At 38.4% G+C, this 25,423-nt stretch overlaps 1 protein-coding gene across 4 annotated transcripts in view; it reads right to left on the bottom strand.

The window, feature by feature from the left end:
- The window catches only part of LOC117410630 (ADP-ribose glycohydrolase MACROD2-like), a 759,575-nt gene that overhangs the window by 68,873 nt on the left and 665,279 nt on the right, over positions 1 to 25,423 (bottom strand). For all 4 annotated transcript variants that reach the window (XM_034017313.3, XM_034017312.3, XM_034017315.3 and 1 more), the window contains exon 9: positions 13,358 to 13,439. In XM_034017313.3, the coding sequence (XP_033873204.2) occupies positions 13,358 to 13,439 (82 nt within the window). The remainder of the gene's footprint in view (positions 1 to 13,357; positions 13,440 to 25,423) is intronic.

Below are 25,423 nucleotides of genomic sequence, written 5' to 3'. Positions count from 1 at the left end.
TGGGGAATTCATTGCACTCCAGGATCTTCTTTATCTGTGGTCCGACAAAGACATCGGCTTTGACCTTTTCCTCAGACAGCTTAGGGAAGAAGTCTTGAAGGTACTTGAAGGCTGCCGACTCCTTATCTAGAGCTCTGACAAATTGTTTCATAAGGCCCAATTTGATGTGCAGTGGTGGCATCAGCACCATCCGGGGGTCCCAGCCGTACTCATCATACTTCAAGGCGTCCAGCAAGGTCTTGATGCTGTTGTAATCCTCTTTGAGGTGCACCGAGTGAGCCAGAGGAAGAGACGGGTACTTGTTACCATTATGGAGCAGCATGGCTTTGAGGCTCCTGGATGAGCTGTCAATGAAGGACAGTATAACGAGAACATGATGGGAGACTACATTTGGGGGCTGATTCGTGAAAGTGATTTACAGTATAATCGTAAATCTCGAAAAACTACTCACTTCTAAATCTTTTGTAGTCATTTTTGTATTACTTTAGTATAAATACATGTTAATTTGGATTCATATGTTGTTTTTTTCTGACTTTATGTGAACGAAAAGACACAAATTCGCCCGTTTTCTCATTGGAAATAGGTAAATTTCAAAATATCACTGTCCTGGTCACAAAAGCAAAGTTTGTGGGGAATAATAGCCATTTTCTATACTTTTGAGGCATAAGCAATTAGAAAATAACACTTACTACCCAGGAACAAAAATTGTGTTACATAGTGTAATTATTCATGCCTGGTACATGTAAGTTCAAATCCAGGTCCTAATGATTTAAATCTCTAGGTCAGTGGTTCTCAGTCTTTGGTCCGTGGACATGGTGAATATCTCCAAGTTAAAGGTCTAAACTCTCCATCATACATGGTTTTGGAGTGTCTAAAATGTATTCTTTACTGGGGAGTTTTCGTGTATTGCGCTCATGTGCCCTCAACACAGCAGCTTGTGAAGTAAGAGATACACATGACAGGGTGTGCGTTGTGTTGTATTAACATACAGCTGTAGTTGGGTTCAACCAATAAAGCCGTATGTTAACGCAACACAATGCACAAGCCCTGGAGTGTTATCCCACTTTGGAGAATAAATAGTCATAAACAAGGTTCTATATGTTATAAACTGGAGCTTTTCAACATTTCCATTTATTGTGATTAATTAAAATGAAGGAAGCCTCTGTGCTGGGCTATCTGGCCTGGTTTATATTTAACACTCTAGGTTATACTACTGTAACAGGGCTAGGTGCGAAACGCCAAAACACACCCCTATGAGTTCCCTGGTTTACACAAAAAGTTACAGAACTTTTATCATCTTACCTGCAGGGGTCAGAATGCTATAGATTACAAAAGAAATGCATTTACACTCAATCAGAGGTGTGGCCATTCCCTAATTAGGTAATTTAGTGCTAATTGGGTAATGGCCACATGTATGGAGAGAAAAGCCATTGTTTGGTGAAGGAGTGGAGGAGAGAGGACTGTGAGTGAAGGTGAATGTCCAGCCTTGACGGTAATGTGTTTTTTTGGTGTCTGACTTGTTTGTTTAAACCTTTTATTTTGGCCCTTGTTTCTTTGTTTTTGTTGTCAATAAATGTGTGCAACGGTACTAAAACTGTAGCTTCTGACTCTCGGTTTCCTTTCCTGAAACTGACCAACCTTTACCGCAACGCTACCCTGCTACAACACTAAACAGGTTGCATCTATATTCACCTGCTCCTCATTCTAAAAAACAGGCAACACTCTAGTTATCTTCACCTGCTCTATTTTATAGGGTTATGGGACAACAAGCGTCCGAGTTGAAGTAAGTTTCTGTTTACGTGCTATTACTGTGGATGTAGCCCATACACAGTCACCATCCTATAACTTTAAAAAAGGGTCTTACATTTTGATTATAAAGTACCTGAAAGTAGTACATTACTGATGTATAATGTGTTGTTTTTTTAAGAGGCTCCATCTACTTTTAATACCACTGCACTTCTTTCATAAGCACTACAGGTCATTGGTGTGCACAACACAGACATTATCCATAGGACAGCAAATCTAACAAAGTCCACATGATGCAGCCTATTAAATGGTAATACTGTAAGAAACAAAAACAACTATGCAACGTTTAGGCTGATATCTTCATTGGTGTATTAACACAGATGAAAGCAATAGCATTATTAATTTAGTCTAGACTTCACTTATACATAGCAGTAGTATTTTAAAATATGAAAAACACCTTTTAGTAGAACTACACAACTAAGTAATATAATGCATATAAAGTGGTTATAGCTATTCCGTACATTTTCCCATTCTGCACTAGATAATTTCATCTGAAGAGTGAAATTCTCACCACCCCGTTCAATGCCTTCTTTTCCTGTCATTAATCAACCTGCTGCTTCCCCTAGTGGCTCACATGTTTTGTAGCCAGTGTAACCCTGGAGACAAGGCCAAGGGTAAATAACCTAGGAAGTCAGGTTTAACACATCTGAAAGTAAGACATGCAAACTAAGAACTTTTTGTAAGGAGTAAGTTGCTTCAAATTGCATTTTAACAGGTTTTTTTTTTACCTGTTATGATAAGTAATTCTGAGTGCCAGTGCTCAAATATTGAGTTTTATTGATTTTTAAAAAAATATTTAGACGTGTCAATGTAATTAGTGTTTCCATAACACTATGTTGATGCAATTAACTGACCAGTCCTGGTTGTAAATCAATATATTGCAATAATCTGAATATTAAACGGAGTCCACTGTCATCTACAGTGCTTTATACTAATGGATACTCTGGCACAGATTACATAAAGTATTGTACATGTAATAACTATTTTGGAATTCAAAGTATTGCTTAATACAAAAAACAAAACAACTTTTAAGCCACTCTGTTTCCAATTGTGCAAGGGAAGTGCCTTGGATAAGGTTTATTCCTGGTTAAAGAGTGAATAAATAAATAAAAATGGACATAATGTTATTGTTTTGGATCATTAGAGGAATGTTCCTGAGAACTCAAGGGATGTTACAGGTAATGATGGAACTCTACTGCCTGTAATGGGGAAGTGCATGATGAGAAACTGGAAGTTTCAGGCACTTAAGTTGCTAGGCTTTACAAAACAGTTTAAATCACTGTCCCAGGTAAAAAAAAAAAAAATCAATAAAACTCAAAATTTGAGAAACAGTGTGGTGTTATTTTGTGGTATATCCCAGACAAATGATTTTTAGCTCAGATAACAAGGAAACAACCATTTGAAAGGGGTATGACTCTGGCCGTTAAAGTACTTTTTAATATATATATATTTTTTTTACTTTAACTGATTGTGATATCTTTAATTGTAAACATATATGATGTTGTGGGTGAACTACAGAATGTGTTGTTTGTAGTGATTTTTGCAGTAGTCAGTTTTCTGGCATAAATGGGTACATGTACCACATTCTGACGATGTACCACTTTCTGGCCCTACAACGGCACTCAGAACTTCTGAGAACAATTATAAATATCATTAAAAAAGTAAGGGAAAGTAAAAATGTAAAGCTATTTCTCTTTAATTTGGTACCAGATTTAGATAAAAAAAAATTAAAGAAATGCCTACATAGCATACGGAGATGCACAACGAGGTAAGAATGAAGGCATTATTTTATTAGAAATGATTATTTTAGGCACTCTCAAGCTGTTTTTTTTGTTCCTCCTTTTTAACATTTCCATTATGACCTTTAAAACAATAGGAGTTAATTTAAAACTAGAGTAATGCACTTTATGCTCCTGATTTCTTATAGTTATACCTGATGATTTATGGTTGATTTTCTGAGTTACTGAAGTGCCACCTGTTTAATCTTTTATGCTGTTAAAGGTTGACAAATGACATTAATCATACAGATTTTCCACCTGCATATTTACCATTTTCAAGACCTCAAAGTTGAGATTGAATGAATGTCCATGACCTGAAGGGTCAAGAACACATTCAAGCAGCTTCCTGGAAAAGGCAGAACATTGATTTTGATAGACGCAGCATGATTATATATATATGTGTGTGTGTGTGTGTGTGTGTGTGTATATATATATATATATATATAGTAGCGGTGGAGCAGCCACGTCCAGACAACGGGCAACATGGACTCTATCAAAGACTGGGGAGAGGGATGGGAGAGAGTGCTGAAAGAGCATTGAAAGAGTAATAAAAATAGCAGTTGTAACTGCGTTGACTGCACGTTGTCTCCTGTGTTTCATTTCATCCCGCTGAGAACCTGCGGAAGGTCAAATGCTACACTGGTGTCAGAAGTAAAGTGGGATCCAAATGGAGAACACAGAAAACACCCGGCAAGTTCCACTGGAAAGAGCAGACTCGGAGCCCAAGGCCCCAGTTGGGAGCAGACAGTGGGCGCTGTCTAGGCTGAAGGCGACACTGTTGATCAAAGCACTCTGGAGAACAGAGAGAGAGGGATCTCCAGGCGGTGGATCCAGGCACCACAATCACCACCACTCAGAGCCAGGACCACTGCAACCATTGATACCGACGCGGTCAACTCTGCGACAGGGCTCCCCTTTCTGCCACGAAAAATCTACCTGGAGCTACCTGAGTTATCCATAGGACCCCCCCCCCCAGTAAGGGCTGAAACACGGGACAGCTCAAGAAAGAGTGAGACACCGCCTGCTACAGTGAAACCGCTACCCCCACCCCCGACGGAGTCTGCAACGCGAGGCAATCCAGGAAGGAGAGAGATGCTGTCTGCAACCGACTACCGACCCTCCTTGCCGCAATGGCCAAGACCAAAGCTACCTCGATTTAATGGCACAGCCTCGCTGGAGGTCTTCCTGGCGCAGTTTGAGCTATCTGCCTCGGAGCTCTACTGGACGGAGCACAAGAAGGCCATCTGCTTAGCCCAGTCACTAGAAGGAGTCACAACCGAAATACTACTGGACCTGAGTCAGGAGGAGAGTACCAAATGCGAGGCACTGTTGGCGGCACTGAAGTGGCGATTCGGCGACTGTGAGCCATACCTCAGACTGGCGGGAAACGGGACTGGGCCCGTGTAGAAAGGGAACAAACCCCCTTGCTACCACTTACCAACCCCCAGGTACAGTCACTGTAGGACTAACTGGAGAGTGCATCTTTCTTAATGCCACTGTCCACATCGAAGGAGTACCATACACCGCACTCATCGATACAGGGTCTTCCATCACGATTGTCTGCCCCGATGTGAAACACAGAGCCAGGACCAACTGAGTGTGTCCACCCCACCCCAGTAAAACTGATGCTGATTACCAGCAAGCTGGTCCCGATGAAAGGAAGGGGCCACAAAAAAAGACTCCTACCCCTAACCCCGCATTGATGAGTCGCTGGACCTGGTGGCTGGTTCTGTGTGGTTTAGCTCCCTGGACATTCACAGTGGGTATTGGCAGGTCAAGCTCATCCTCAAAGCCCGCCTCAAGACCGCCTTCTCCACGGGGAGAGGATTGTAGCAGTGCAAGGTCCTGTTTGGCCTGTGTAACGGGCATTGGTGACAGGCATTCCTCCCCAGCACTGCCTTGTCTACTTAGACAACCTGCTGGTCCACGCTGCCACCTTTCTCAAAGCCCTGGCTAACCTGCGGACTAAGCTTCATCCTGATAAGTGCTGACTGATGCAACGTGAGGTGGCATTCTTTGGACAAAGAGTGGGGAAGAACAGGATCCGTACCGACCCCGGCAAGATTAAGGCCATCCAGAAGTGGCCTCCACTAGCCAATCAATGCCAGCTGTGGGGCTTCCTTGGTCTGGCTTCATACTGCTGCCTGAAGCTTGACAGCCCGTGGGTGGGTCCCTTCGAAATCGTTGAGTGTCTTGGCAAAGTGGTATACCGGGTAAAGCTATCCCCCGCTGGCTGCCGTCTCGTCCTGCACAGATGACTCACCCCTTACTGTGTGACCAAACGGCTGGTGAGTCACAAGCTACTGTACCACCCCCCCCCCCCCCCCCCCCCCTTCCATCCATTCTCCCAAACATCATCCCAGTAGGCGCCACTGTCGGCCACTGCACCGAGATTCCCCAAGCAATGCTGTCTCACCCCCCTCATCCTCATCACCTTTAACCCGACCAAGACCTAAAAGACGGTGACGGCACCCTGCTAACCCAACCTCATCCGATTGGCCACCACAGACGGAGACCGCCCCCCATGTCGGCAACCAAACTGCCCGGGCTGCTCCTTCGCTTCAGGATGCAGGTCAGTTCTTCCTGGGCCGGGAAGTGTGCAATGGAGGAGCAGTGTAGCGGCAGGGCAGCCGCGTCCAGGCAGTGGGCAACATGGACTGTATCAGAGACTGGGGAGAGGGATGGGATTGTACTTTAAAATGCTTGCCTAAAGTGTTAAGTATGAGTGACTGTGGGAGCGTGTAAGTCTCTGTCTATAGAATGTGTGGCAAGCGAGTGCTCTCTCTCTCTTCTACTTGAGTGCCGTTTTGATTAGCCCACTCTCTGTGTGTGAGAGTGGAATGACCAAAACCAATGGCATGCTGTATGTGGAATGGACCAATGGTGTGGGGCATGGGTGGAGTTACGGTTATAAAAATGGCCACTGCGCTACCGGCTGGTTGTTGTGTGTGTGTGAGCAGTCAGAAGAAGAGCTAGAAACCAGTTATCCTGAGGGAGAGAGTGCTGAAAGAGCATTGAAAGAGTAATAAAAATAGCAGTTGTAACTGCTTTGACTGCACACTGTCTCCTGTGTTTCATTTCATCCCGCTGAGAACCTGCGGAAGGTCAAACGCTACAATAAACATGTATTTAAATAAATATATATGTATGGAATCAAATTAAATGGATTCAGTGAGAACTGTACATTTTTCAGAAAAAATCCCCTGTTGACAATGAGATAGTGTTTAACAGGTCCTGAAGAAATAAATAGCATATCCTTGAGAGAGAGCCCTGGGACTTAAACTTTTCATTCAGCTATGGGAAAGGTAGCTTATTATGAGAAACACAGTCAACAAAATAGATTTATAAAACAAAACACACTGCTGGTATAATAGCTTTTATGACACACACTCTTACTCCCACTCCTAAGCAGGCTAACAAATAGGAGCATGCTAAAGGAGCAATGTCCTTGTAATGACTGTGTGCTATAGGTTCAAGTAAATATACAGAATGTCATAAAAAGTCCAGCACTCACCAGGTATCTGCTGTTAAGCTTATATATTTATTATTATAACATCATTATGAAAAAAAACAACGAAGCGAATTCATGCAGACGCGTTGCGGCCACTGGCCTTCGTCAGTGCAGTAACATAATTAAAATGTTATAATAATAAATATATAAGCTTAACAGCAGATACCTGGTGAGTGCTTGACTTTTTATGACATTCTGTAATTGTAAATATGCCATCCTTAAAAACAGGAAGACAAGGAAGCAAACTAGTAATGGGCACCAATATCGATATTTTGATATGATGTCGATATTGTTCGATATCGATAATAATTTTCAAATCGCAATATCGTAAAAATATATATTCACGTACGCTCACAGAGGCATACTTTTTATTGCTAATACTGCAAAAAATACAACAATAAGATACAACAAACACTATGCATACCAATCATTGTCTCGTAGGCAAACACCACACTATGGTGTATTCCCATAAAAGACAGCAGCAAATAATTTGATGAACCAAACACTTGTAAAAGTAGGATATATACGCTCCCTGTAGGCAGCCATTTTATCCAACTCCTCCTCTGACGCAGTCCTGCATTCCTGTATGTAAAATATCCAGTAGATGGTGCTATACTCCTTTTTAGGTATAAGATTACAACACAACACACACACTAAAGTATTATTTAACCATTTGATTCCATTGACTGCCGTTTAGGTACATAATGCTATTTGCATGCTGCATTAAGTATTATTGGCCATCTGTTTTGCATTATTTTGAGATAAGCACATTTGGCAGCGGTTCATTGCATTTTGTCTGTGTGATTACTTACGCTATTATTAATGTATTTTTTAAAATGTGAACTTTCATTACTATAAAACATCAAAACACATCTTAAAATAGTGCAAAATCTCGCATGACACCGTACTTAATACGTTTAGAGGTGTTGTGAGTCAGCATTTATACTCAGAGCAGCTAAAGATTCAAATACTTTCAGATTGGCTAGAGTATAGAAATATTTGGGTTTTGAGGTGGCTGATAATGAAATAGTAAAACAGTATAACAAGACCTTGCGTTTCTCCCTGGATATTGTGAAGCAAAGCACCACTAAGTTAAAGTAAGGTATTGCTTTTCATATGTAAATATCTGTTGACGTCTATGTATATATGTTTGATATTGCAATTGTGTTATTATATTTTTCTGTGTTTTGGAAGACTTTGATATTATCAGTATTGAAATACATGCACAATATCGATATGCAATGTTGATATCATTGCCCACCACTAAAGCAAACCACAATGAGTGATGTTCACTCTTATGTATAGGCTTTTGAATTAGGCCACAGTCAGATATCAGTTATTTTCCTTTTCATGTTTTCAGCGTGGGTTAATAACTTAACAAAGTTCCTTCTACCACAATTTGTAAAATCAGGAATCAGTCCATAAGTATCACTTCTTCTCATTCTGAAACTAGCCAGCAGACTTTAAAACGCCTCTTTTGCTTATGTGAAGCCAGTTGATTTGTTGGTACATTCCATTCCAGCACAAAGTAGGGACTGTGAACTGACAGTGCATATATTATGGGGTAGGGGGGGGGGGGGGTATAAATAAACACTGGTGTATTATTTGTAGGATATGCTTTTATTCTGGGCGGAGCTGTACACTGATACCCATTGTTATGCATTTCTGCAGCATGGGGCGTCCTCGCATTGTAAAAACAATCATGTGTGGCGCTTTGGGTTAGCTCATGCTGCCAGCTTTGACAACTGTGGTAGGATTCTTCGTTATGTAGACATAGTTTACAGCATTTATCATGGATGAAGATGCAAAGTGCTAACAGTATGACAAGTCTATTTTTCTTACATTTAAATCTGTTACACATCTACAGTATTGATGTTATTGGTTGCAAATTGTAATATCTCTCTGTATTCCTTTGTTTTTTGCTTTGGTTTCTTTCAGAAAGAAAGAAAGTGTGTGTGTGTGAGAGAGACTAGCAAATAATAATAATATATACCTTGAGAATGGTCACCAGGAGCCAGAGGAGGCAGTAATTAATCTAAAGCACAACTGTCAGTACTAAATAAATGTTTGTCTTTTGTTCCGAATAAGGTGAATCCATTTAAGTTCAACGTGGATTGTTTTTTTAGACGTCTACATTTGAAACATTACTTTTCGACTAAAAAAACATACTGCTGTAGAACACAACCCACTTGATAAATGTAAACCTTTTTTCCAGTAGGTGTATTGAATCCAACATTAAATACTTTTAGTAAATTACTAAAAAGTGATATAGAAAAAAATATTAAGAAGCATTCTATCCCTAAATACTCTACATATAACTGTGGTAGTGTGACCCCGCCTTGTGTGTATTGTTTGTGTATATGTTGCGTATAGTGTGTTAAATGCTGGTGTATAGTCATTGGTGCACGAGATATAAATGGGTCTGTGTAACACGAGTGATTTCAAATGTAGATTTGTATTTAGGCATGAGGATTGCACATCACTTCACGTGCAGATAAAATGTGTATACTGTGTGTCACGGGATTGCACTTAATTAATTCATGTGCAGTTGTACCGAGATTCCAATTGAATGATTGATTAGCAATCGAGTTTCGGTACAACTGCATAAAAGCAGCATGTTTTCACCCACTCGGGGTTGGGTGTACAGTGAGGAGGTACAGAGCGGGAGAAAGGAGGGAATTAAAAAGGGCAATCTATACAACAATTGCTATTCACGCTGGTGTAGACCAGCGTGGTACTTGTTCGTTTACTGTTTTGGTTGGCCCTTGTGCCCATTTGTTTTGTGTTTGTGTTTTGTTTAAACCTTTGATTTCATTATTATTTAATAAAGAAACTGAGTGCATTCGCATCTCGGTTTTTGCCCCAGCTGCTGTGTGTTTGCGTCTTCTTACGGGTGTGACGTCACCACTGCAGCCACCCTGCCACAATAACACATTCCTTTGTTTTTTGCATTTTTATTTTTCTAATGCTACTTTCATGATCTACATCTAAAACATAGTCCTTGGTACTATCGTCCCTTAAAAAAAGACACTTGTGTCTGTGTAATTAAGCGTAACAAAAGGATAAAAAAAACAAATCCAATTACCAAATTAACAATCAATTCAATATCGTTATGGATCAACTATCAATTGTAAACAGCGCTCCAGATAAGGTTTTGGGCCTGGGAGTAACTTACCCTCTAATTTTAAAACTGAGAGAGTAAAATGTATTTTCAGGGGGTAAAATGCAATATTACGTCGAAGTCCTGAGTAATCTCCACAAATACTGTACAATCTTTAATGGTAATGGGGAAGACATTAAAAAAAGTGCCTTCCATTTTAACTGCGATGTTACTTTGAACTACTGTATGCATCTGTTCCACAAGGTTCTTTATCAGCTCAGTGCATTTTCTTTGAGGTATCTCACTGACTCTGCAAATTAATTACATTACTTATATTTTAACATTAAATTCTTAAACTCAGTAAAAATGTTAAAACGTCAACATAAAGCCATACAGTTAAATGAAATAAGGAAATGCATTAATAAGTTATAAAAAAGTTTGTTTAATATTAGGCACCTTTTTTTAGCGGTTGCCTCTGACGATGGATTTGTAGCTGGACTGGGATGTTTATGCTTCAACCTGTGTAGCTTCGAATTGTTCTTATTCTTACTGTGATTGGCTGCAAAGACAACAGGGCTAGCCAGATATTGGCTAATGTTTGTTGCTTAGTTTTTCTTGTGTACAGTTCCCTAGTAATTGAAGACATTGTATTCTGGGAGATCATTTTATAGGTCGCACTGGCATAAAAGTCACTCCCCCCTTTAGAGACTTAAATTTTAGGTAAACACCTTTTTGTGTTTAAAATACTTTTTTTTTACAATTGATTTTTTCCCGATAAATAAAGAAAGATACATAGGTTTCATTTTGAAATTACCCTTGTTTGCAACATTTTATTCAAGTAATAATTTTACAGTGTGCTTTTAGTTAAACTGCTAGAAACTATTTAGTTTCTAAAATTTAAAAAGTAATAATTAACAGAGCGTAAAATCAAGTTATACATCCCACATCACATCTGTACTAACCTACCGGTATTTTATTTTAGCTTATCAAGTACCCAAACAAGTTCAAGAATATATTTTCTTTGCTTTACTGAACATTTGTTTCCAAAACCACAACAGTCCCCAGTGCAATTGCATTCAATTTCCAGCTGTACAAATACATTATTTTTGTTTTGTTAATCAGAACCATAACCACACACATACTTTACAAGTGTACCACTGCGTTGCACTGACATGTAGAACAAGTTACAGTATGTGTTTCAAAGTCATTCAAAGTACTCAAACATTTTCTACATCAGGCCATAAACACTTTTCTCCTCTATCAGCTCGTTTTTCAAGTTTTAAGTTTGTCTTTGTTTCATCTACAGTCACGTACTGTTTTTTCAGCATTGTGATTACCACGTATTTCGGAAAATTCAACAACGTGTAATTTCAAACCTGTTGAGTACCATTATTATAGCACTGCAGTTACAACGAACAGAGGACTTGAAAAATTTACTACCCAGCTTTCTAACCAATAGCTGTTTGTAAAGGTCCCAGGGGCAGGTTCAGTCTGAATGTTGACAAATCAATGGCTCAGGAGTGTGGGAATAAGTAGACTGACAGCTATTGTGTTAACAGTGAAGCAATATATATTAGCCGTGACACTTTCGAGAGGAGGTCAGTCAAGAGTCTGAAAAAGCATGCGTTTAACATTCAAAATGACTAAGGGTATTGAGAGTAAGAAATTAAAACTTTTAAAACAGTAGTTTTGTGTTTCTACCTAGCAACATGACCTGAATGCCATAGATCCTGAAAAAATAAATCGGGTTGTTGACAATTAAGTTTGTGTGAGCCATTTTTACGTATTACATTTAAATTTAGTGCGTATTTTGGGGTTTTTAATGCATAAAAACTGCAAGTATGCAGCATATCTGGACTGCTGATTGGCATAAACAACTCAAAGTGTTGAATCTTTAAGAAAAATAATCCAATGGTGAATTATTTTTACAGATTCAAAACTAATCGTTGATTTTTCACTTACATAATGATGTGTCTCTATGTATTGTTTAATGAATTGCTCAATGATTGGATCAATTGGTATCCATTATATACAGTCTCATGCTGCTCTCCAATTAGCGATTGTATAGCTCCACCTGATGAAGACAAGCTATGTGTTGAAACGCGTTGCATGCTCTTATTTTGTTCTTGTTGAATTAAAATGTTTTTGAGCAAATAAAATGGACAGTGGTCATGTCTTCAAGAATATAGAAGTGTTTTTCATTTTTTTTTTTTAATATGCGACCAGTCCCAACTCCACAATTATTACCACTTAACCGAGGTATGCATGGATGGTTAATTCATCATTACTAAGAACTGTTTTATTAGTTTGTGGAGTCATTCTTTAGTGCACAAAACGCCTTATATTACTCAGCACCTCTTTTATAAAAAGCTTTGATATGCATTCATGATATATATATATATATTAAACCGGGCTTCACTATCCGTGGCTCATTTGACCCTTTAAAAATCAGACCCAGGATACAGGACTTGAATTTTCAAAGCACTGACACACTATTTTTAATAAACAGAACAAAAACGAAAACAAAACCTAACTTGGTTTTTGGAGTGATGATTACACACGTCAGGAACCTAAACTAATAACCGGCTGTGTGGTCCAGTGGTTAAAGAAAAGGGCTTGTAACCAGGAGGTCCCCGGTTCAAATCCCACCTCAGCCACTGACTCATTGTGTGACCCTGAGCAAGTCACTTCACCTCCTTGTGCTCAGTCTTTCGGGTGAGACGTTGTTGTAAGTGACTCTGCAGCTGATGCATAGTTCACACACCCTAGTCTCTGTAAGTCGCCTTGGATAAAGGTGTCTGCTAAATAAACACATAATAATAATAACATAATAACAGGACACGTAAGCTGTTTACCGGTTTGACAAAGCAAAAAACACACAGGTTTACAAAAACACGTTCCACAAAAAAGGCTTTACACAGTACTCTTTTTTTTTTTTCTATGATTGAGCACACCTTCAATCGGGCTCCTTCACACAGCAGGTGATAATGAACTAATAAATCATAATTAAACAATAAATAAACAAATACACACTTTTGGCAGGGAGGATATTTTTATATATATATATATATATATATATATATATATATATATATATATATATATATATATATATATATATATATATATATATAGTACACAAACACATTAAAAATAACATACCTTGAGAGAAAAACTTGGAAAGTTTTTCCTTGTAGATTTTATAGTCCATCTCTAGGAAAACACAGAAGATGACACGGTCAATCTGGTAAAGAAGAAAAATCACATTAGTTTGGCACATGTCTTCAAACAAAATATACATACATACATGTAGAAATGTGTGTTTTGATTAACAAAAACAAAGCATCCTTCGTATCCCAACTAGATGCAAGAATAATTCACTGTGCTGTCTAGAGACACACTCAATACTCGATCTTTAAACAGATGCTGGCTTGAACCTACAGTGATGAAAAAGTAGGTAAGAATTGTATTACTGGTATTTTTAATTAAACTTAAATACATGCAATAAAACAAGTGGCCTGAAGGAAATAATAATTCAGCTGGGGGTTCACTGGAAGGAATATGTAAGACTAATCACTCTGAAAATTGACAAGGGATATCAACACACAGACAAGCGCATAATATTGGTGAAAATAAACTGCCAACACCAGTGCTTGGCTAAAAATGTGAACTGTTGAATGTACTCCACACAGTACTTTCCAGCAAACCTGTAATATAAAAATGGTTAGCCTCTGATAGTTTCTAAAACTAATGACCTGAAATGCTTTTACTGTAAGCTGAGCTTGTTACTACAGTTCTCTTAATGAGAGAAATGTTCTAAGCTAAGATAAAGTAGTTCTCATTCCCTAAACATTTTTTTTTGTGAAAATGGTGCTTAACAACAGTGTCCTGGTTTAATTTAATTGCCCCATTCCCTGCTTGTTACATGTCTGTGCCAATTTAATAGTCCAATTTAGTAACTGGATGTGACCTATTAAAAATTAAACTCAAAGGATAGTCTTGAAACATTAGAACAGGCAAATTAGTGTACTGCTACGATAAAAAAGACAAGGTATTGATACAACTAAAAACCTGCACCGACACCAATACTTTTCTGCGTTCCTATACCACCCAATACAATGATGGATCTGTCATTATGCCTGTTGAAATGTTTTCTCTTTTGAGAAAAAAACAGCTGTCCAAACCATCCTGCTTTGTTTATATATAGTCATAGTTTATATATATGGCTTGAACTTTTTCAAATCTCTACCTATAACGTTATATTTTTCAGAACCCCACTACTTACTCTTCAAATATTAATTAGTAGTTGTTAAGCTGTCTGCATCCTAATAAAGAGAAAACTAATTAAAGACTGCAAATCCAGTAGATTTTAAATGATGGACTTGCTATCAGTGTACACTCCATATTGGGTATTTTATGCTGAAAAATAATGTCAGGACAACTCTGTTAAACGAGTGAAAATAACAAAAGCACAATGATAAACTAGGCAACTGCAAGAATGAAATGCAATTAGGATCAGCGATGAGCAATTCACAGAATTTGTCATGTCTGTTTGAAATAAAAATTAAGTGAAACAGAATCAGGCTCCGTCAAGATATGAAGGTAAAAACAAAATGACTGGGTTCAATTAGGAAACAGAATTGGCTCAAAATAAGTTTAAAGGGTCATGTGATCAAAAATAAAACCTGAAACCTTCAAGCCCTAATATATATATATATATATATATATATATATATATATAGAGAGAGAGAGAGAGAGAGAGAGAGAGAGAGAGAGAGAGAGAGAGAGAGAGAGAGAGAGAGAGAGAGCACAGTTTTTGAAATAGGGGACCACCCAGTGTGATTTTGCATTTGACCAAAGCTACATTCAGTCAAGGTCTCCAGTGGAGTTTAAGCAAACTGCTGTGTCACCTGGAAATGGGCCTTCATCTTTCAGGTTAGATAACAGAATAACACTATTCTTAAGTATGAATTTAAGACTGCCTCTTGGTTTTACAAGATTCTATGTTGGCCAAGATCCGAAGATCCTATCCCTGCTTCCTATACACATTGTATTGTATCCAAACTGCTGGCTCCAACAGTTTGCCAACATCTGTTTTGCATCCTTTTTTCCCAAAACCTTTTTTTGGAAAAGCTGAAGTTTGTATTACCATACATGTACAACATATGAGCTTACTATTGTATGTTACAACAGAGTTGAAATATTTCTATTTGCCCATTGCAAATGGAATGTGTTTTATTTTAGCAACATTAATCAAAGTATTTACTGCATTTTATTTTACAATATTAAGACGGGAAAAGCAAATTGCCCACACCCACGTCCATTTCCAAAAATGTCCCACTTTGTACCTTATTACACCTAAAAGGGATAGCAGGGAAATACAATTTCATATTTATTTTCTTATATGTTTAATATCCAATTTTATGTGTGTTCTGTCTTTTACTCTATTTAGCTCATTACTTACCATTCTTAAATCCCAAAATGTCATTTTTCAACCACTTCTAAAAGCTATTATTTTGGAGTGAGTTTTAGAAATGACCACTAGGGGCGTGCAACTGTAATTGAGACTGTCCACAATTGCACAATGCTGGTGGTCATTACCTCATACAGAGAGTGATAGAGAACATGCATACAGTATATGTATGCATGATTGTGATAACGATAGTGGTAGAGTGATCAACGGGAGATATGTGAGGAGAGACATTTTGTTGGGATTGTGCCCTCATACCAAATGGCTGACGATTACACAAAATGGCCGACCAGTTCACAAAATGGTCAATAGGGAAATCTGCCCAGAGCCAGGTGTCTTTGAAGAGGTGTGAATGGGTGGTGATTATCTGTTAATGGGGGGGATTAAACTCCAACCACCTGTATAAGTAGGGTAGGAATAGCCACAAAGCGGTGGTGTTTTGGAAGACAGAGTTGTTTTGCTGTATTTGTGTGTGGGGAAGAGGAGAGTTATTGTGTTGTGAATTACTGATCACCAATTTTGACTTGGAACGTTTGGACTACCCTGACGACTGTAAGACCCTTTTGTTATATGAAAACCTGTTTTGTGTACCACACTTTGCTACTTGAACTGCCGATCCCTCTGCCTGGAAAGCGGGAGAGAATAAAGAACCTTGCCCTGATTGAACTGAGATATCAGTGTGTGTTAAGAACATAAGAAGGTTTACAAACGAGAGGAGGCCATTCAGCCCATTTTGCTCGTTTGGTTGGTAGTAGCTTATTGATCCCAGAATCTCATCAAGCAGCTTCTTGAAGGATCCCAGCGTGTCAGCTTCAACAACATTACTTTTACCGTTATTCTCATACCGATTGGCATACAAGTTTGCAGTAGGCCCTGCTATGCTACAATATATATATATATATATATATATATATATATATATATATATATATATATATATATATATATATATATATATATATAAAGTGCCTTGCGAAAGTATTCGGCCCCCTTGAACTTTGCGACCTTTTGCCACATTTCAGGCTTCAAACATAAAGATATGAAACTGTAATTTTTTGTGAAGAATCAACAACAAGTGGGACACAATCATGAAGTGGAACGAAATTTATTGGATATTTCAAACTTTTTTAACAAATAAAAAACTGAAAAATTGGGCGTGCAAAATTATTCAGCCCCTTTACTTTCAGTGCAGCAAACTCTCTCCAGAAGTTCAGTGAGGATCTCTGAATGATCCAATGTTGACCTAAATGACTAATGATGATAAATAGAATCCACCTGTGTGTAATCAAGTCTCCGTATAAATGCACCTGCACTGTGATAGTCTCAGAGGTCCGTTTAAAGCGCAGAGAGCATCATGAAGAACAAGGAACACACCAGGCAGGTCCGAGATACTGTTGTGGAGAAGTTTAAAGCCGGATTTGGATACAAAAAGATTTCCCAAGCTTTAAACATCCCAAGGAGCACTGTGCAAGCGATAATATTGAAATGGAAGGAGTATCAGACCACTGCAAATCTACCAAGACCTGGCCGTCCCTCTAAACTTTCAGCTCATACAAGGAGAAGACTGATCAGAGATGCAGCCAAGAGGCCCATGATCACTCTGGATGAACTGCAGAGATCTACAGCTGAGGTGGGAGACTCTGTCCATAGGACAACAATCAGTCGTATACTGCACAAATCTGGCCTTTATGGAAGAGTGGCAAGAAGAAAGCCATTTCTTAAAGATATCCATAAAAAGTGTCGTTTACAGTTTGCCACAAGCCACCTGGGAGACACACCAAACATGTGGAAGAAGGTGCTCTGGTCAGATGAAACCAAAATCGAACTTTTTGGCAACAATGCAAAACGTTATGTTTGGCGTAAAAGCAACACAGCTCATCACCCTGAACACACCATCCCCACTGTCAAACATGGTGGTGGCAGCATCATGGTTTGGGCCTGCTTTTCTTCAGCAGGGACAGGGAAGATGGTTAAAATTGATGGGAAGATGGATGGAGCCAAATACAGGACCATTCTGGAAGAAAACCTGATGGAGTCTGCAAAAGACCTGAGACTGGGACGGAGATTTGTCTTCCAACAAGACAATGATCCAAAACATAAAGCAAAATCTACAATGGAATGGTTCACAAATAAACATATCCAGGTGTTAGAATGGCCAAGTCAAAGTCCAGACCTGAATCCAATCGAGAATCTGTGGAAAGAACTGAAAACTGCTGTTCACAAATGCTCTCCATCCAACCTCACTGAGCTCGAGCTGTTTTGCAAGGAGGAATGGGCAAAAATTTCAGTCTCTCGATGTGCAAAACTGATAGAGACATACCCCAAGCGACTTACAGCTGTAATCGCAGCAAAAGGTGGCGCTACAAAGTATTAACTTAAGGGGGCTGAATAATTTTGTATATACAGTGCCTTGCATAAGTATTCACCCCCCTTGGACTTTTCCACATTTTGTAGTGTTACAACCTGGAATTAAAATGGATTTAATTTGGATTTTTACCATTTAATTTACACAACATACTTAACACTCTGAAGGTGCAACTTTTTTTTTTATTGTGAAACAAAAGTTAATTAAACAAAAAAAAAAGATATTTGTTGGTTGCATAAGTATTCACCCCCCTGAGTCAATACTTGGTAGAAGCATCTTTGGCAGCAATTACAAGCTGTGAGTCTTTTTGGGTAAGTCTCTACCAGCTTTGCACATCTGGATCCTGCAATTTTTGCCCATTCTTCTTGGCAAAATTGCTCAAGCTCTGTCAAGTTGGATGGGGACCATTGGTGAACAGAAATTTTCAAGTCTTGCCAAAGATTCTCAATCGGATTGAGGTCTGGGCTTTGACTGGGCCATTCTAAGACATTCAGGTTCTTGTTTTTAAACCACTCCAGTGTAGCTTTGGCTGTGTGCTTAGGGTCATTGTCCTGCTGGAAGGTGAACCTCCGCCCCAGTCCCAGGTCTCTTGCAGACTGAAACAGGTTTTCCTCTAGAATTTCCCTGTATTTGGCTCCATCCATTTTACCCTCAATCCTGACCAGTTTCCCAGTCCCTGTCGATGAAAAGCATCGCCGTAACATGATGCTGCCACCACCATGCTTCACCGTGGGGATGGTGTTCTCAGGGTGATGAGCAGTGTTGGCTTTGCGCCACACATAGCATTTTGCGCTAAGGCCAAAAAGTTCACTTTTGGTCTCATCAGACCAGAGAACCTTTTTCCACATGTTTGCTGTGTCTCCCACATGCCTTTTGGCAAAATCCAAACAGGATTTGATATGGGTTTTTTTCAGCAATGGCTTTCTTCTCGCCACTCTTCCATAAAGCCCAGCTTCATGGAGCGTCCGGGTTATAGTTGCCCCATGGACGGTTTCTCTCATCTCAGCTGTGGATCTCTCCAGCTTCTTCAGAGTTACCATTGGCCTCTTGGTTGCTTCTCTGACTAATGCCCTCCTTACCTGGTCCCTGAGTTTTGGTGGACGGCCTTCTCTAGGCAGAGTCGAGGTTGTGCCATATTCTTTCCATTTTTTAATAATGGATTTAACGGTGCTCCGGGGGATGTTCAAAGTTTGGGATATTTTTTATAACCCAACCCTGATTGGTGCTTCTCCAGAACTTTATCCCTGACTTGTTTAGATAGCTCCTTGGTCTTCATGATGCTGTTTGTTTAGATATGCTCTCTAACAAACTCTGGGGCCTTCCAGAAACAGGTGCATTTAATCTGAGATCATGTGACACATTAATTGCACACAGGTGGACTCCATTCAACTAATTATGTGACTTCTGAAGGCAATTGGTTGCACCAGAGCTTATTTAGGGGTGTCACAGCCTTTGCTGTGACACCCCTAGACTTTTCAGTTTTTTATTTGTAAATAATTTTGAAAAATATGTAGATTTGTTTCCCCACTTCGACATTATGGACTATTTTGTGTAGATCAGTGACAACAAATCCTAATTAAATCCGTTATAACACTACAAAATGTGGAAAAGTCCAAGGGGGGTGAATACTTATGCAAGGCACTGTATATATATATATATATATATATATATATATATATATATATATATATATATATATATATATATATATATATATAAAAACAGAGGAACATTGCACTTGCTTCACAGTAAGACCCATATGATGTTTAATTTAAGTATTTAAATTGTATCTTGTGTTGATACACACACTATAGTCACATGTACTAATACCATCTCCAGAAAAAGATCCCAAAGCTAGTACAGTATATAAATAATCATTGAAGTGATACCACTAAATTTATACACAGAGGATTGATATGGAACTTGTATCCTTCGTGTGAACTGACATACAATGACTCTTACACTGAGAAATGTGATCAGATGTATGTGTGCTAGAGTAAACAAATCTGGGTAAGGGCATCTACTAATAAATAAATAATAATAATAATAATAATAATAATAATAATAATAATAATAATACTACTATCTGTATCTCCATAGAATGCACATCTTCAATTGGTAGTGCAATTGTCTCATTAACTGCAATCCTATTGGCTAAAAAACTATTGTTAATCTCTGGTTACCGCCCAGAGACCACATCACCGACAAATAATATTATTACAAAAGTACACAAAGAGCATATTCAGTACTTTCATTCACCTTTAATTGCAATAATACCCTTGCACAGAGAACATTACCTGAGTTTATGAACCTATGGAGCTTTTGGCACTGGCTCTGTTTTTGGTAATAGCCTGGGTGCAGTGTTACATTGTTTGATTGTTTAGACATCACTGTAGCCTAAGCTTATGGTGTCAGACTGCTTTGTAGTTTATTTTTATTTTTTGATCACGTTTAAGTACCCATGCAACTGGCTCGTCCCTCAGCACAGGGGCTGGATTGACCAGCATGTTCTTCAAGGTTTATTTGAGGAAGGAAGAAAATTCCCTCTCAGACACTGTCAAGGCACTGTGCCAAAGTCTACAGAGGAATGTACAGGCTTGTAAGTGAGAATTTACTGTGGCTGAGAGGGACAATCCATGATCCGAGGGGCCTCCGAAAGAGTACTTGCCTGGACCCAATTTTATATTCCAGGAAATCCAGCAACCTAGTCTAATGGTATTACCTTTATATCTTAATATGAAATAAACTAATCTAGATAGTACCATTGTGTGTATGATGCCATCTGTAAATTATTCCATGCACATTTATATACCAAATCTCTATGTCCTACAATATGTATTAAATATTTTCAAATTGTTTTACCCATTTAATTACCATTTCACCTAAAAGCATCACTTACTATAATGGCCCACAGCTGTCTGCCAGTCTCTTGTCATTATTGTTCTGTTTACTCCGTGGTATTTATGCCAATCTGTGAAATTAAATTTAGGCCACTCTGCATAGAACCATAATAGGTCATGATAGAGGTATTTTCATTGGCTTTCAAGATTTGCTTACAATACACAATCTCCCGCATAATACATCTGTCACCAAAAACTCAGATTCAGCTAACTAATACAGGAAGTACATACAGAGGAAGCAACTGTAATTTGTCACATTGATGTGCATCATCTAATACCAGTTTCAGAATTCTCAAGGCACAGTCTTCTTTTATCCAAAGCATGAGCGTTCAATTTCTACAAGACTGCACTGGCTAACCCATCTTGTTTGTTTTTATGAAGGATAATGGTGAGGCTTTAGTAAATGCACATATACTGTTAAAAGTACATATAAATGTGATGAAATCAATTCACATCACAGTGCATTGTAATGCAAAAACATGGGGTTATTGTGAACCTTAGACATAGGTTAAGTTGTTTTTAATCGCATTTTGAAGGGGTCTATTTAAATTATTTTCTCAAATGTTTCCCATTATCTTAAAAGATCTCAGGCTGTGACTGAATAGGGCAGGGGTTCATCATGGTGTTAATGTTAGCTAATTTGCTTGCCAAAGGGCATCCCAATTCATGGGCTGACAAGGCCAGCATTCTCCCTAAGTGAGGTGTTCTGCCCCCAGATGTGAGGATAATTGATACAAATGTGCCATTTTACACTGTAACACAAGCACAGCTTTTGAGTGCTTGATTAAAACCCCGACAGAAGATTCAACAATTTGATAGAGAGCTTGATGCTTTATTAGGAATAGTCTCAAATTTAGTGACTTTATCGACCACTGTGGATGACTTCACTGAAGATTTCCATTTTAACCGGCCTAATTTAAACTCTGGCACTTTGACCATATATGATCCTATGATTCATGTATACATCATTCCTAAAGCAAACATTAGATATTGCTGTGACAAAGACCAAAATACACCATTTCTGGTAGTTTAGCAAACAATCTTTATAAAAAAAAAAACAAGCACTTAACAATTTGAAATCTTTGAAATATGAACAGGAATCTGAAGCAAAGGGAAAGCCTTCAATGAAGAAAACCTTGTACATACAGTTAAACATGGAGGTGGTTTAGCAGTTTAGAGACTGGAGACATTCATGTGATTGAAGATCGAATGAATGCAGCCATGGATCAAACATTCTACAAAGTACAATGATACCATCTGCTCGTAGGCTGATTGGCATCGACGCAAAACATATGGCTAAGTCAACTCTGGAATTCAGGAAGAAAACAAAGAGAAAAGTTCTGGAATGGCCAGATCTCAATCCAATAGAAATGCTACTGACTGATCTAAAAAAAAAAAAGCTGCAGCCAAGCATTGTGTACCAAACTGTCTGAGCAGAAGGAAATATGCAAGACAGAATGGACCCCATTTTCACCAAGATACATGTAACCTACATGTCTGAAAGCCATAATAAAAGTAAAAGGAAGACACACAAAATACTAAAGCAGGGGGTGTCGATACTTTTGTTACAAACAAACACTTTAAATTAAATAAGTTTGTTTATTTATTTGTAAAGATTATTTGTTAAGTTACTAGAAATTCTGTATTTACCGTATTCGTTCGAGTAAAAGTCGACCTTGTGTAAAAGTCGAGCCCCCCATGGTGAGGGTGAGATTCGGGTATAATTTATTTATTTATTTTCATTGAAACAGAGATGGTAAGTTTAGTGTAACAGAAAACAAAAAGTAACTCCTGAAATCAAAACTGTTGCTAGATTGCACTCCAGGTGTTAGTTTTCCTAAATATATGTATTAGATATCCTGATGGCATCTGAGCGGCAAATTTGCAATAATAACAATTTTATAAGCACTTCTACCTAGAAGTTTTGTTTTTTTTGTATAGCCTACAATAGTATTATTTTAGTATACAAGCCCCATCCCTAGTTCCTTTTTAGCCCACATGGAAGTATGTGGGAGGTGGTGTGGTCTGGCTGTACAACTGCGTCTGTGTTTTACGTGACAGATGTAAACAAACCTGGGTTTCATTTTTTTTATATATATAGACAATATCACCGAATAGTTTTCGCAAAATCTTGAGATGTTTGCGTTTTGAGAGAAATTAGAAGCATTTGCTCTGGCAACAAGAGCAACAATTGCCCACAACAATTGATGTTCTGCTGTTTCTCACAGAAGCACTGTGCTGCAGGGTCACGCAATTGAAAAGGTAACATTATTATTATTATTATTATTATTATTTACATACCTGTCAACTTTTGAAAATACAAAATTGGGAGTGTAGAGCGGCGATGGGGGTTGGGGGTATGCAGGTGCGTGGCTAAGTACTGTAAGTGAACTTCCCTCACGCACTGAATGCATGCCTGCCACAGGGCTCTCCTGGGTCCTAAACCCTGCTAGGTACAGACGGGCAGTATCCACACACCGGCCAAGACTTTTGCAGACATTAAAGGTTTGCTGACATAAGGGGGTTTTTGCTCGTGTATTAGTCGATCCCACCAACTTCAGGATTGTGTTTTGGGGTTAAATTTCTCAGTTTATACTCAAGCAAATATGGTAGCTTTTTGTTTTATTAAAAAGTGGTTAGTGTATTAAATGCTTGTCCTTAATCTGTTACCTTGAATTATGGTATAATAAACGTAGGGTGCCGATACTATGACTGCATTTGAATGATCGGATACTGGCATCTCAACATATGCAGTATGCAGTAAAGTACATCATACAGAATGCGGTGCAGTTCTATTAAAAGTATTATATATATATATATATATATATATATATATATATATATATATATATATATATATATATATATATATATATATATATATAAACACCAGTGTTAAATGTTTTTTCAAATTTATAGTGGTGCTATCATGGTTTTCCCTACTTGTGAGATTAAAAGTGCTGACCTTTGACAGCTTTTTGATTTCAGACGGGACCTGGCAGCACTACTCACAGTAGCTGTTGTGTGATTTTTTCCTTCCAGTATGTAAAGATTGGACGGTCACAGGAATTATTATATGAGTGCTCTGAAGCCAGAGCCATACTGCAATGAGCCAAAAGCTCCAGAAGCAGATGATCCATCATCACAGAGCACCCATGCTCATAATCGAATTCAGGGCAGTGCCAATGATTAGAGACCTTACAGATTTACCCTCGTCAGTTCCTGTATTCATTTACTGTAAACGGATGTCGGAACTGACTTTAATAAATCATACACAATAGTTGCCCAGAGACCGGACGCATAATACATGAGTTTATTGTCAAATAAAAGGAAATATCCTTACATTTTGTGTGCATTTTTTGTATTTTTTTTATTTTGCACACATATGTACAGTACATAAACAACAGAAACAAAACTAAAATTAAATTATGAAAATGATGAAGACATTGAAAAAGACTTCCAGTCTAGACATTTGTCATTGAATTTTTGTTTATTTTAGTATTTTATTCTTCAGTCTCAAAGCAAGCTCAGAGACAGACAGAGAGATTTGAAGAAAATCATAATTTTGGAGCAACAAAACATGTAACCACCGAGTTTTTATATATATACGTATAAATAAGGTATAAACCACGACGGGCAGTCGATTCCTATGAAATATGCACACACCCAGAAGGTTTATACTGCTTAGAAGGCAGCTATTTCAAAGTTAATTGTTTGGGGGAAGAAAAATAATGAAAACACTTTTTAAATAAATAAAAAAAATACTTGTATTATGTGTACATCCGCAGTGTTACATAGTCCCAAAGGACAAAACATTTCATTTGTATTCAATAATTTGTTTTAAGTTCTTCTTGTTAAATATAAACTGCACATTTCCATTTATTGTGCATTTCTGCATTGAAAGCGGCATCTCATAAGTAGAGGGTGGAGTACAAGCTGATGAAGTGGTAGGGCTGGACAGGGTTTCAAATGAAACTGAGGAAAGAAGTGGCGCAGCTGCAATGGAGGCTGGAAGTGAGTTCGAGAATAAAACTGAACTCCACTATTTTCTGTTTTGCAGTGTTGGAGTCTAGTAGCTTACCAAATTGCTTTCAGATCGATGTCCGATTACAGACATTATTCCCCTTGATGCCAGCCCGGCTTCTGGAAAGTAGGTGCACCGCTGTACTTCTCAAGCAGCGTTGCAAGAGACTGGCTTTGTTTCTTAGTTTAGGCATAATTTCACAGAGGAAATGTATTCCCACCCCTAGTTCCTTTTTAGCCCACATGGAAGTATGTGGGAGGTGGTGTGGTCTGGCTGTACAACTGCGTCTGTGTTTTACGTGACAGATGTAAACAAACCTGGGGTTCATTTTTTTTATATATAGACAATATCACCGAATAGTTTTCGCCAAATCTTGAGATGTTTGCGTTTTGAGAGAAATTAGAAGCATTTGCTCTGGCAACAAGAGCAACAATTGCCCACAACAATTGATGTTCTGCTGTTTCTCACA

The sequence above is a fragment of the Acipenser ruthenus genome, chromosome 6, assembly GCF_902713425.1.
Source record: "Acipenser ruthenus chromosome 6, fAciRut3.2 maternal haplotype, whole genome shotgun sequence".
Lineage (NCBI taxonomy): Eukaryota > Metazoa > Chordata > Actinopteri > Acipenseriformes > Acipenseridae > Acipenser > Acipenser ruthenus.
The sequence above is the reverse complement of the archived record's forward strand: the minus strand, read 5'-3'. Positions and strand labels throughout refer to the sequence as shown.